Genomic DNA, 14978 nt, shown 5'->3' on the forward strand with positions numbered 1-14978 from the left:
TATTATAAACAGTACCATTTGCATTATGATGGCTGTTACTAAAATGACTTTAGCTACTGAAGTATCTATAGTAAATTAGTCTTTGGGACATTATATAAAGCAAAGTACCCCCTTCCCCAATTTTCCTTAGAAACATAATTAAATGGCTGAAAGCAGACTTGCTGCTACTTTTTTTATATAAAATCTTAGGAATAATATTGCTGACTTTAGATTCTATTTTAATTTGCACAAGTTCCATATAACAACAAAACAATTCTATGTTCCCTTAAAATATCAAACATTTGTATCCAACAACATTAGGATTACTCAAACTTGAGGTTTGTTTGTTATTGCTAAAGGTTTCTAAGACCTAAGTCAATACAGCAAGACACTCCATCCACTTCCTCCCTAATTGCAAGTCTATGGCAACTATTTATATGGAGCTTGTGTGTTGGTTTCGTTATTTAAAAAAAAATTAATGAAGTTGGAACCAGTATTTCACTACTATAAACTCACAGTTAGAATCCAAATTGTTGTTGCTCTTTTCATTTAATACATAACTTTATATATAATACACACGCACACACCATCATCACAGGATGAAGATCCATGCATACAATCCAGATGTGATCGTATTTCAGTGTTAAATGAAATAAAAATTATTCTGTTACTATTAGATCCCAGACCACAGTATTTTAAATTACTCTGCTTTCTACCCTACTAACCAGGTTAGTTTACCTTAATCTTCAAATCCAAGCAGCATCACAAATTACAATTTTTTTGTCATGGTTGTTGTTTTGATCCTCTTAAATTTCTAGTTTATATGGCATACATCTGAAATCCTGAACACAGCCTCCACTGAACTAGCTTTTTAAGGTATCTGTTAAAGCTAATTGTGTGTCTGTTCATGGCTCCAAAGACTAAAAGCTGTCTTGAAAGTCCTATGACAGAGTTTACACATGTATTGTCTTTTGAACGTGATTGCTGAAAGTGGTGGAGCATGATAGAAGAGTGTATCAGACTCCTGTGGTACAAATAATTTTTCAGTAGTACTGGAGCTTTCAGACAAGCCTGTCGGACTATCAGGCTCCAAAGGCTGGATTTTGGGGAGGGGTGGGGGTGGAGGTAAGGGTGGTGGTGATGGGGAATTAGCTGGTGGACATATCTCAGGCTCTTTATTTGTGGACTCCTCTGCAGCCTGTGACATATGAGACTGGAAGTGACTCCACAGACGGAAATTGGTTCGGAAGGCCTTGTTACACACATGACAAATAAACGGCTTCACAGAGCACAAGAGCTCTTGGTGACGCTCCAGCTGTTTGCGTACAGTGAAAATCTTCCCACACTTTTCACAGGGCCACAAACCAGCATCTTTGTTGGAGACTACTTCCTTAGGTTCTCTGCTCGTTTCAGTGACCTCATCCTCTATATCATCTGCAGGCTCTTCTTTGATCTGAATTTTGAACTGCTTGGAAACACTTAAGTCTTCAGGTAGGCATGAGGAATCTTCAGAATCAAAATTTATTTGTTCTGATGAATCACTGAATACACCATCTTCCTTTGCAGCAACAAAATTGTTCATTTTATTGGACTCTGACTGAGGGGGCAATCTTGATGAACTAGTTATTTCTCCATTGTGATCCAGAATAGGTAAAGAAAAGTTCTCTGATGGAGCCATTGTGTTTTGATTGTGAACTTCAACTTGATGACGCCAAATACTAAAGGATGACTTGAAGGTACGCATACACTCAAGACAAGTAAGCTTCTTGTATTCACACTTGCTTTCATGCTCATGCTTCAGCTCTGGAGAAGAAAATCTAACACCACAGTAAGGACAGATAGTAGCATTTCTACAGAGTCGCTCATGATTTCCCTGTTCAATAAGTGAAGAGAGCTTAGCATTGCAGAGACGGCACTGATAAACCTCTTTGCTTTCTACTGGACTTTCAATATGAGCATGATCCTTCTGCTTAGGAGCCTTATTTCCTCCAATTGGTTTCTCCCCTGGGTGCATTTTTATGTGCTGTTTAAATTGCGAGAGGAAGCGATAAGCTTTCCCACAGTAGGTACAAATGTAGGCTCCTTTGGTTCTCGATCTTAAGTTCCTTTTGATGACTTGTTGTGCTTGTGAAGCAGATTGTCCCTGAAAACCTTGCTTGCCGCGTCTTAGTTTAACTATTAGAGCTTTTTTTATTTCTCTCTCTCTCACTATATCGATCAGTTTTCTTTGGAATTTTTCATCCAAAACAGCATGTGAACTGGAAGCAGGTGAGGGATTCTTCACAATTCCATGTTGTGTCTGGCAGTGCGTCCACACTTTGAAATTTGTGTGAAATCTCTTGTGGCATATGTCACAAGCATAGGGCTTCTCTGGATTATGATACATGTTTACGTGACGATGAAGACCTGCTGTTGATCTGAAAATTTTAAGGCAGTGCTTGCATTTAAATTTTTTATTTGGTCTTGCTTCTTCCATCTCGCTGTATTCATCTTTACTCACATCAGAATCAGGAAAATCTGCATCAAGGTGCATAGGGCTTGAGCCTTCCTCAAAGTTATCTTCTGACCCAGGAGAACCCTGCTCATCCACCTTCTGTTTCTTAAATGGTAGTCTTCTATCAGCTTGAAATCTCCTTTTTGCTGGTAGTCTGCTTGGTTCCTTATGATCATCCTCAGTTTTAAAAGGAAAGTCTTTATTTGTCGATGCTGAAGCATCACCCACTGTAACTCTTATTATTTCAGCTGGATCTGAAAGCGGACTGCTAGGTTCGGTTTTTATTCGCACCTCTGTGAGAGGGGAAGTAACCTCCCTATCAGTTGATTGAGAGGCACTGAAAGACCTAAGGCGATGTGGGTGTATTACCTGTGGTTTTTCATCTAAGACTAACTTCTCTGATGACTCTTTCAAGGATGACTTTTGAGATACAACATTAAATGTCTTCTGGGAATCATTAGCTCCCGGTGAGGAGGACGATGATACCTGTGAAGGTTTTAAGTCAACAGAAGGTGAGTAAATAGGAACCTGGCTGTCCATGGACAGTGACCTTCGAAGGAGACTTTTTACAAGCGGCCCACTTCTGTCAATACTTTGGTTTTCTGGACCAGATCCACTAGATGGGATTACTAGCCCTAACTTTGAGTAGTACAGCAAATTCCTGTCTTCACCTTGACCATTTCCTTTTCCTGCCTCTCGCAACAAAAATGTAGATTCTGATGTGCCACGCAGAGACAAGACTGGTGGACGCAGTCTTTTTAATGACATCTCTGCAGCCTTTCCTCTTAAAAGCTGACCACTGCTTCCCGGTTCATCCCTTGTAATTTCTTTCTCTGCTAAAGGCATTTGAGGCAGTGCTGTGTTCCTTTTCACTAAACTGCATCTGCTCTGATCCTCCACAGTTACAGAAGTTTCATGAAGCTTGGTATAGCTCACAGGGCTGTCTTTCAGCCATCTCCTTTCAGTCAGTGGTAAGTTGTGAAGGGTTTCAGTTGGTTTTGTTGCTTGTGGTCTACTGCTAGTTTTGACAGCAACAGAGGGTGAAGGCTTAGAAGTATGGCTTAAATCATGTTGTGTTTGATTTATACTTTTCACTTGTGCTTCAATTCTGTTCTGACAGACAATGACGCTTCTCTTCTGAGAACTACTTTCATCTTCCTCCTGATACAATATTTTCTTAACAGGGCAAGCTGGAAAAGGAGCTTGAGGACTCTTCGAAACAATGTTTGTAAGAAAAGATATTCCAAGACTGTAGCCCAGTTCTTGCACAGCTGCAAGACTGCCTTTTTCAATGAACAAGGATGAAGAATAAATGTAGTTTAACACATTATCAAAAGCATCTGGTTCACAAAAGTCGAGTTGAAACACTGACTGAGACTCATTCTCCTTATTTGTGAACAGAGTCTGGAAGTATTCACTGCTGGCAGCCAGAACGTTTTTATGAGCTCGAAACTTCTGGTCTCCTACTATAAGAACAACATCACACAGCTGTCCCTTTAGACGCTCCTCATTCAGTGCACTTAGAAGTGAAATGGCATGTGCTGGATTTATGTAATGCAAGAGCCCCTCCATGATTCTGATGTTTCTGAAAAAGAACAACAAAAAAAAAGTTGTAGGTTGCCTTATGTGAACTGTTCTTAGAGATCAAGTAAACACACGTAATCCCTCTGTACTTCATAAACTGGCTAAACCACTATCAACAGTGATGAAGAAAAAAGCTTGTTTGGAGGAGAGGTATGGGAATTAAAACAACACTATTGGCTCCAACAGATGCACAGGCACAAGAATAACCACCTCATACACACTTTCAAGTACACTGTTAATCGCTGATCTTACACCAAGAATATTACACCTAACTAACTGGGGGGGGGGGGGGCTGTGTTCTCTTCCTGCAATACACCTGTCCACATGAAGGAACAGTTCAGTTGTTTCACTCCTGATCATCTTTTTCTCAGCTTTATGAGGATCTATCTTGACAACTGTATTGATAAACTCTTGACTGATATTTAAAGCTTAGTTATGCTAAGCCACCTTTCTGAGGCTAAGCAACCCTGACAGTCTCCTGCTGACTAAACAAATTAACAGGGTTTTGTTGTCATTTTTAATAGGATGATGGAAAGGGCATTAATACTGGGAAGGGAGAGGGAAACAGGATTATTGTCTGTAATCTAGATTAACTAATAATGTTTGCTTATGCTTAATAAGTGTTGTTAATATATACTTCTAGCTATCAAATATGTGTCACTTATAACTGCACTGACAGCATCTGGTTTCTTGGAAATTTCACAATTATAATTGAAGTATCCCCGCGTTGCTTTGTTCTAGCTTAAGAGCAACCAGAAAACTGAACAACTCATCTTATTCACTAGCATAAGAGCACTTTATGCCCACAATGCATATACTTGAGGAACAGCTACCCTCAGGTGCATCCAGGAGTACAATAAGCATAAATTAACCTGCCATGCAGAAATCCCCATGTTCCATATGCTTCAAAACACAGCCTACCCCGTACTGCAGGATGTCTCAATAACTCAATAGACTGCCCCTGGTTAGATCTTAACAAAAGAAGAGAATCATATTTTAAGTCAGTTTAAACAAACAACTTCTGTGGCATGAATTGAAATGTATACATCTGTGCACATGCACACACACAGAGAAGTCAGCAATATCCAATTTTCTTTTATTTCCATGGATACTTTTCTTGTAGGTTAATTTGAACAGAATTGTAATTTTACACTACCTTCCTCTGTGTAAAACAAGTCAATGATGTGTCTTTTAAAAGCTATTATCTCCTTTTTACAACTGAATTGAGAAACTACTCTTTAGATATTTATACGATATATGCTACTACAACAAAGAGATCTCACTATTCATCAGCTTACAAGCAAAACTGAAAAGTTTATTGAAATAAAAACCAATATTAAGAAGCCATAACCCCATAATTAATAAATGGGGGTGTTAAATCTTACAACTAATGGATATAAATAAGTGATCAAAGTCTAAATTGGTATTATTGCAAAATGACTTAAAGGGTGCCACATGCAGTGTCTCAGGGCGTTGATCATATGATAGGACTGAGCTACCACTTCTACACCTGAAATTACCAAATGAGTTAGTGTCACAGCAAATTGCTAGTGTCACAGCAATAGAAAAAGCAGAATTCTGTTTCCTCACCAGAGCTGTCTCTTTACTGAGTGTTTCAGTGCCTTGCAGTGTCGTTTCATAAACACTAATTTATCCTTAATTCACCTCAGATAGTTATAATGCATAATTCCCCCCACCTCCATCTAAAAAAAGCAGAGCAGTCAAACTTCTATGAATTTGAGAAACCCATCTGTTTTGATTTGATTTCTATGTTTTGCTTAAAAGTACTGTCTGGGGAGTGTGCACTACCCATCTCCTTTGTGGATGCTACTGCAATTTAAAGTGGTGGAGTCTGACTGGCCCTAGTCCAGTCTCATGGTCTATGCACCCATTAACACTTGGAGTGTTATTAGGACAACTGTTGCAAGAATGCATCTTTTCCTTTAGTTTCATCTGAAAGAAATTGAGTTTGCAAACTCAGGTGATTCATCTGTGATGCAAGCTGCAGCATGGTACATGGAGGTAACATATCAACAGCGTGCTTATGAAAGAAACTTGAACTAAAACATTATTGTAGAGGCATCCAATAGAAGTTGCTGCAGAACCCATACTACACAATAGGAAAGCAATATATTAGTCAAATGTTTTGAAATATTTTCAAATCTTTAACTTTAACCTGCTTTATTCAGGCCTTGTGACTCGTGTAAGACACTCGCAGAATAAACACCATGTTTATACATGTTCCTTTGTCCATCGTAACACAGTAATGCCATTAGTAGAGACAGGTATAAAATCTACATGTCTAAAGCAGAATCCAATTGCCACCCATCCTTCTTTCCACATTCTCCTTTTCTATTCATGGAACACCTTCAATTTATTACATTAAACAAGACAGAGGTAAGCATCCCACTACAGTCCTTCCTTTCTTTATCAGATCAGTCTCTTCCCTGCAGTGAAGGAGGCAGAGCTCCTTAGTGCAATGTAATTCTGTCACTTTAACAGTAACCAAGACTGCAACACACACAAATGGCAAGGGACCAAATTAATCCTGCAAAGGCAGCTTTAATCCTGGTATTTTCTAATTCAAGTGCTTGACTTTCATCTTAATAGCCTTTAAACACAACAGTCAGAAATAAAACAAGCTATGATATGTTAAGAAACAAAACCAGAACTGATTTGCAGAACCATTTTAACACATTTACATCGATCATCTGAAAGCCTGAGATGTAAAAAAAAACCCCAAAGATTACCGGAGTAAATGTACAATGTACTGAAATTTCACTAATGAAACTTTTCAGTAACAAAGTTGATCCAAGACATTCCTGCTCTCTTTTGTTCATCTTATCTGCACACTGCATTCCACTCCTTCAAGCTGTGCCCATACAAATATTTGCAGGCATGTATTACACAGCACATCAGAAAATAAACCAAAACCAAATACTTGTTTTCAAATGCTGCTTAATTTTTATATTAAACTACAATCTCAAGAATGTATGCACTGGCATAACTGAAGAGGCAGCAAAACAGTTATAAGACGACAGGAACTCCTTCCAACAGTTTGCTGTCAAAGCCAATGCTTTAATGACTGCACTCAGCCCTGACACCAAAGGTGTGCCTAGCTACTGTGCAGATAACAGAGCTATGGCAGCCTCTTGTAATACTAGATTTGATTCCAGGTGTTTGAGGAATCATACTTCCTCATCTGAAGATTATTTTGCCATTAACTACCTGAGCTCTTTCCTCCAGATAATCTGCTTCTATTCTCTCCAACCACTTTTTCCACCCGTCTTCACTACTGACTGAAAACAAAGCCCTTTCTTCTTTTCTTCCATGATGTTTGGGTGACATCAAGGAAACAGTAGGAGCATGCCAGAAAATCTCCCATCGTCTGTGTTCAGGTGCCACATGCTATAGCAGCTGCTGGTCCTCAGGAGGAACAGTGACAGCAAGACCCAAGAAGGGCAAGCGCAGCAGGAGCACCTTCCTTCGGGAGGCCAGGAAGAGATTTTAGTGTCAATCTTCGACAGCCCTCTACTGATCTCTGCGAACTAGCCTTCAGAGACCTCAGTACTGCATTTGGTACAAGTTCTATTTTTTGAACAAGGATAGAAAAAAACCACTACTATTTCAAAATTACTTTCTGCAAAAAGGAAATCTCTACTCAGGAAGTTCTTCACAAGGAAAGGGTGAAAAAGCTTATTTTTTGGCTCAGCAGCCTATTGATCTTCAGCAGCTACCTGCCTCTGAAGTGGAAGTTCCCCCTCTCTTCCTCCGTGCCTTACTCTCACATCTCCTGCTCCCAGCCCTGTGGTATCCTCCTCTTCCTTTCACCCCTTCTGCTTACCATCCCAGTAAGTTGACATGGCACCCTAAAATAAAGCAGGAAACAAACAAACAAAACCAACCCAGCTTTTTATATCTGTTTGCTGTTTTACAGGATAGGAGCTTAATGCTTACTGAGAGGTCAGGTCAGCACCAGAGTTGCAGCAAGAGAAGCCACAAAACTACACATTCTTTGTCAGCAAGTTGTTCAATCAGCTTTGCCCATCTGAAACTTCACTTTCAGAAACAATGAACTTATCGATGCTGAAACTTTACAAATAGAATCAGGCAGACATTTATGTGAAAATTTTCAGCATAAGAGCTTACACTTGCAAATACACAAGCAACTAAAATAAGATGTTGATGTTGCCTGCTGACTTCCATTATAACGACAGAGCTGCCAGCTAAAGCTATGTTAATAGCATGTTGGGGGTGGCAGTGGGAAAGACGATGTTCTGAAATGCTTAATGAGATGAAACGTTGCAGCAAGGAGGCGCCAGGGCTGTGAGAAACAGCAGTTAGAAGCAGAGAATACCAGGGAGGAGGAGGATACACAGAGGAGACTGGCAACAAGGAAGACTTAACAGGGGTTTCAACAAGGGAAACGTACATAAGAAGTGTGGTGGTGGCAAATCCACTAAAAAAAAAAAAACCAAAGACACGTGGATTATAAAACTCAGCCAAGAAATAAAAGTGACTTCCTGGGGTATTGTCGTGGTTTGAGCAGGTAAATGCAGGAATGTTGCACTCAGTTGTGAGTGCACAAGCCTCCTTTGCAGAGGATTTGATGGCTCTGATAACTCATGTGCTGTTTCAGATACAAGAAGGGAAAAGAGTCCCATTACTCACCAAGAGTCCAGATGCAAAAGAAATCTACACTGCTTAAACTTCTACTCAAGTATCCTATGCTGGATTTTATTATTTGAGTTTGACAACGGTTTATCAAATCCTTCTTCTGCCATCAGTGGCCTTTGCAACATACTCTCCTGCAGTCCATATATATTTAAACACACACACACCCAAAAGCTATATGTAAAAGCTCCAAACCTGCAGAGCAAGACTGTTTGCACTTCTATAATCTTTTTCTGACTAAATATTTGAGTAATCTCTTGCTGCAAGTTTAGGGAGTCTGTCTTCCCGGATTTAATAAAATGTGATTTCAGCTGCTATTGCCGTTTCCCACTAGAGACAATACTGTGAACTTTCTCCATGAAGACAAATGTTTTTCATTCCCAATAGGTCAGCAGCAAGGATAGACTCACTGGTATGAAGAGAGGTATAAAATCAGATAAATAATATATTTGCTGGTGTGTGAAATTGATGTATTAATTTCTAACTATTTATTCACCACACATACAGCAGCAGAAATTTAGGGAGAGGAAAAGAAGAAATTCTATATTGTGCAGTGTCTCTATTTTGCCTGCCACTAGAGACAAATAATTAGCAGTTATCCTGATACAGACTAGAAATTCTCTTAGAAATTAGAGGCTACTTTTCACATTCAGTTCATACCCATAGTTTTGCCAACTGACATTCAAAATAGCTCCTCCTCACTTGCAGCAAATTACAAAACGTCAGTAACACCACAAAGCTCCACTTGTCCTTCTCATTCCTGTTTACAACCAAGCAGCAGCTCACGGTGCAATTTCATCTTACTCTCAGTCCAATCTAACTGGGGATTGCTCCTGCAAGGAGCAGTCTATGTCTCCTCCCTCCCCCGCTAAGGAAAGGCTAGCTTGCTGTCCGAGCAGTAAACTGATCCAGCTGACCATGGGATTGATTGCACAACTACTGGATGTAAGGGAGAGGGCAGGAATGTGCTCTGGCTATGAACTTTTCCAACTCTTCTTGAAAGAGTTCACAAAGATTAAAACACATCAAACATTGTATGATAAAATATTTGTCCTGGCCTCAATGCCTCCGCTGAAAGGCGTGTAACTCATCACCTAAATTGCTGTAAACTAAATCAAGAAACTAAAAAGGTTAAAAATGCCTTTCCCTAAGGAGTTCTTCAGTTTTCATTCTTTTGAGTTTTGTAACATTGCCATTAAACTCTCTGATGGAACAAGACCTAAAGGCTTGATGGCAGAACATACACCTTAAACACCTACAAAAAGCTCATTCCCAGAAATATTTCCTGTGATTTTCGTAGTAAGAAATGCAGGAAACCAAGAATTTGAAGAGGAGATACACATCAAACATGTACGCTTATACTCTTTCTACAGGTTGGCTGTATTATTTTATTGGTACTGCTGAGATATGCTTACCAAACTGAATAATATTCAGTCATCTGCTTTACTGTATAAGCCACTCTTTCTCTGTTTAACTGGTCTAATTCATACTAAAGTCTTGTCTACACACTGCTTTTAATTTTGCTGGTATAGTGAAAATGACAAACCCTAATTGTGGGCTTATTTCTATTAATATAAAGATGCTTTTTACAGGCATAGTGTATTTCAGATGGGAAGAGAAACCAATTATACCCTTATAAGGTACTTTTCTATCAACAGAATTGTGCTTACACTAAGGTTTCTGTAAGAAAACTAGAGATTGGGGAAAATGTCCTGCACTTAATCTGAAACATCCAGAACCAATATAAAAGCTGAGCCTAAAAAACTGCCAAGTGAGAAACTTATGATTCAGAGAACACAGGCATCTTATGTCCACTGAAGGGATCTAAAGAAAACTCCATTCAACCATCACCTTCATTCAGCCATCATTAATTATGGGCAAGATACTGGGAAGACAACATAGGATACTGTAAAAGGGGAAAGACAACAGCAATTTTTACATTAGTTTTACGTAGGAGATTTATAAGGTCATGAATAGCACATGGAAGATTTTCAGCGTACTCCAAGTCCATGTGCATTTGGAGGCAAGCAACGTCTCACATACTTTTTAAAAAAAAATAAATTAAAAATCCTCCTCCATGAACAAAAACACTAAGTATTTTTGCTTCATTCCTCAAAAGTATTTATGAAAAAGGAGCTGGTCCTACTCTTACTGAATTTGTGACATATTTGGCCATTGACCTCAATAGCTGAAGGAGTGTACTCAGAGTTATGTCCTGGCACAAAATAAGCTAATTCCTCTTGGTTGTCACAGGTAGATTAGGTTGTGGCAAGTGGTGATTAGAAATCACTGTAATTCCATTGCTTTTCTGTCTGTGTTTCTTAGTTTACTTTAAAATTATTTCTGAGGTTTATTTACTGTACCAAGTACACTATTTTCGAAAAATTCTCCAAAGATACTCACAAATGTATTCAGACCAGAATGCCAAATAGCTCACCCCAAAGTAGCTCTAATGTTTTTTAGCTGATGGACATCCACTCCCACTGGGACTAATGGTACACTCCCAGTTCCAGTGTATTGTGATGTTAGGGTTGGTGCTGGGCAATGCATGAGCCACACAGTGCTGGAGGGAAATATGGGAGGGGGGCGAGGGGGTGGCAGGGACACTCACTGTCCCCCGTGTAAGAGCTGTCCCAGAGCTAACCACAACTTATCAAAGAGATTACTGAGAATGAATTGCAACCTAAAGATTACTCACACTGTTAAGTGCTGATGTAGGATAAACCATGGATAAGGAGATTAATGCTCTGTAACAAAAAAGGAAAAAAGTATTTCTTTTTTTACCAAAGAATGCAATTTAATTGTATATGAATTACCATAAGAGGTCAAGTTTGGCAACATTTTTTTGAAATTATTTGGTGAAAGGATTTTTCATAGCTTTTCAAGACAGAGCGTATGGAAACATTTTGCACAACAAAGGTATGGTGTTTCACTAAATCTCAGAGGGAAAACCTCCTCAACAATCAGGACTAGGTGATTTTAAAATGTTCTTATTTTTGATGGGCTGTAAGACTGCTGAATTGATAGTGGTAGTGGTGGAGGTGGAATGAGTGTAGGAAGGTAGAACACTTGCTCGACACTTTTCTTGTTCATAAAATATGCCTGAACTATTGTAGATCAACATAATAAAGTCGCCGATATGCAAAGACAACACGATTTTTTTTTTATTTCACTGTTGAATGAAAGAAAATTAAGAGAATTGCTATCGTAAATATTCTCATTAAGGAAAAAATTGTAAAAAAGATTACAATGCATAGACTAATAATAAAGTCTACACCATAAGTATTTGGGGAAAGCAACTCCCTCTGCACAGAATATCTATTTTAAAGCAGAGCATATTGCAGTCTTTCCAACTGCGACAAATGATTTTGCTGCCTCTGAAGATTTTTTCCCCTTCTGAGGATCTCAGATCATTAAATGTGGCAGAGTTCATTATGAAACAGCTCAGTTGCTCAAAAGTCGAGAATTTCTTTTAATGAGAGCTGGAAATAGCTGCAACTGTACTGTGTGACTCACAGCATAGTACCTCCCAGTGCAGTACAAACCATATGGTGGTTACAGCCCAACTTCCTCTCCCCAGCTCCTCCTTCCTCTACCCTGTATGTCTACACTTGTTTATAGACCATAGTTATCACTATTTTGCAGATGAACAACTTTCAAAACCTTGAAAACTGTAACTGGAAATTACTTTTTTTTTTTTTTTTTTTTTTTTTTTTTTTACGGTAAATGCTTCACAGCTACTGAAGTTCAAAAATAAACAACATCAAATATGGTATGAAAGCTCACAGCTTTCTGTGAAGTTGTCCTTTTAAACCCAAATGTTGGTATGCCTCTAACCAATTTTAAGGAAAGCACAGTCAGCCATCACTATGAAGATGATCAGAGCACCAACTATTTAATTCCCTGTGTATCAGTATTCTCTAGCATCACACACAAAAAACATGAGCTCACAAAACCCAATCTCTTAGTGATATCAGGTTTCTAGTGATCTGGAGGGTTCTCAACCTAAGAAGCATGTTGAATTTGAATCAGCTGACAGATTATCACCCTGACACTTGGAAACCTACACAGTTGGAAAAGGAAGCACAAATGTTCACACCCATTATACTTGGGTACCATTAAATGTACAGCACAAAGAGGACTTCAAAAACTTCTTACAAGCTATTGCCTCTTTTTATATTAAATAAGAGTGCCAATATGTACTAAAGGATAAGTTACCTTAAGCGTTAAAAAAGCACCCAGCTCATTAGGACTTTAATCCTGTTCTGGATCACAGGGAAATGTTGAAATTAGTGGAGAAGCAAGAGCACCACTGAGATCAAGAGGCGTGGTCACCCACTCTCAGTTCCGATCCCCAGGGGTGATCCTGTCTCCAGCAGACTCAGGGGAGCTCACAGCCAGAGAAACCCCTGACAAATCCTGGCCTAGCACACATTGCAGCTGAAAACTCCAGCAGTTGTAATCTGTGACATCTCCTGCAAGTCCCTACCAAGTTCTTTAAACGCTCACAATCCAGTCAGGTTGGGTGGATCTTCTACAGGTAGACTAAACCAAATGTTATTATGAGATTACAACTGTAGAGCCAATGGGTAATAAAACTGCTGAGAGTAAAGGATGTCAAACCCTCTTCCACCCAAGAGATGGCAACATAATTTGTTTTTTGCAAACAAGGTTTATAAAAACAGTTAGTAAAGTTTGCTCAAAAGTTCCCCTCAAGAACATCAGCATAACCCTGGTGGAAAATCTTAGTCAAAGCAGTTAGTCTGTCAGTTTGAGCAAAATCAGAACAGAACACTATAACTGGCAGTGTTCAGGCAATACAAACATAAAGCAGTACTAGATTTACCTGTAACACATATTTACTACTCCTGATTTAATATCACAAACCTTGTTGTACAAAGATACATTAAAAAAAAATATTTTCAAATTAACATTTGTCTAAGGATAAAAATATTAACTACAAGTTAACTACAAGATCTTCACTGTATTCACAAAAAGTTGTGAGATTATGTATATGTAATTCATCAAAATCTCTTCTTATACCTACAGCCTACCTATCTCTGCCTTGCACTGCAAGTCCAACAACAGAAAAACTGAAGAGCTTTTAAAACAAGTGCCATTTAATTTTTAAGAAGAGCTTGCTAAGCACACAATGAAGTTCAACAATATTTCCTGTCTCAGTATATTAATTCCTTTAGATTAAGTTTTCCTGAGGTTCGATACTTCACAAGCTGCATCCAATCTGGACATACAATGACGGTTTGGTCTTTAAAGAGCATTGAAGTACAATTCCCTCTGACAGCTGTGATGGGGTAAAACACCTTCCACAGCTTTCTGCAATTCAAAGCACACACTGGTACGCTGCACGGAAGAGTTTTCCACTAGACTACGAGATGTACTTTCTCCTACTCATGAATAATATAGCCAAAGAGCGCTTAGACTAGTAAAACTACACCGTGTTTAATACCTGCATGTACTTATAGGCGGCAGGAACCTTGCCGGATTGCTTTCCGCCCTGAAATGTGCAGGCCAGCGCGGCTCTCCCTTCAGGACACGGCGGGCAGGACCTACCACAGCGAGGCACGGCCCTCCCGGATCCTCTCCCCATGTTTTACACTTGGGATCAGAGCCCGTGTCCGCCCGAGGAACGGCCCTCAGCCCGCCGCTCCCGCGGCCCGCCGGGCGGAGGGGGAGGCGCGGGTACCACTGAGGCGCCCCGTCTCCCCCTCTCCCCCCCGTTCCCCCCCGGGCCGTTGCGGCGGGGAGGGGCGGGGCGGGGCGGGGCGGGGCGGGGTAACCGCCTCCTGAGGCGGCGGCACCGCCCTCCCGCTGGGCACGGCGCAGGTAGGGAGACACGCGCGCGCGCCCCCCGCCCCGCTCCTCCTCCCCCGCATGCGCCGAGCAGTGCTGCCCCCGCGCCGGTCGCCGCGCAGGCGCAGTTCCGCGGGATTCCGGGGGCGCCCGGCACAGGCGCACGAGGGGCGGCCGGAGCATGCGCAGAGGGCGGCCCAGCAGGGCGATGTGGCGGGCGTGTGCCGGCGCGAACGGGCGCTGAGCCGTTTCCTCCAAGCCCAGGGAGCATGCGCGGCGGCCGGGCACACGCGTTTCGTAACCGGCGCAGGCGCACTGCGCCGCTCGCGGACCGCAGCCCCGCTCGGTTGGAAGGAGGGGGGGGGGAGGAAAAAAAAAAACCACCACCTCAGAGTTACGTCAGGAAAAGACGCCTTTGTACACGGGGAGACCCATA

At 40.7% G+C, this 14978-nt stretch overlaps 1 protein-coding gene across 1 annotated transcript; it reads right to left on the bottom strand.

The window, feature by feature from the left end:
• Nucleotides 1–838: 838 nt before the first annotated feature.
• On the bottom strand, nucleotides 839–14219 carry ZBTB21 (zinc finger and BTB domain containing 21). Its single transcript, XM_082490874.1, has 2 exons — nucleotides 14199–14219; nucleotides 839–4058 (listed from the first exon to the last, which is right to left on the bottom strand). The coding sequence occupies exon 2, from the start codon at nucleotides 4043–4045 to the stop codon at nucleotides 869–871; it is 3177 nt and encodes a 1058-aa protein (XP_082347000.1). The 5' UTR covers nucleotides 4046–4058; nucleotides 14199–14219; the 3' UTR covers nucleotides 839–868.
• Between the last annotated feature and the right edge of the window lie 759 nt (nucleotides 14220–14978).

Source organism: Vanellus vanellus, assembly GCF_965231255.1.
Source record: "Vanellus vanellus genome assembly, chromosome: 1".
Classification (NCBI taxonomy): domain Eukaryota; kingdom Metazoa; phylum Chordata; class Aves; order Charadriiformes; family Charadriidae; genus Vanellus; species Vanellus vanellus.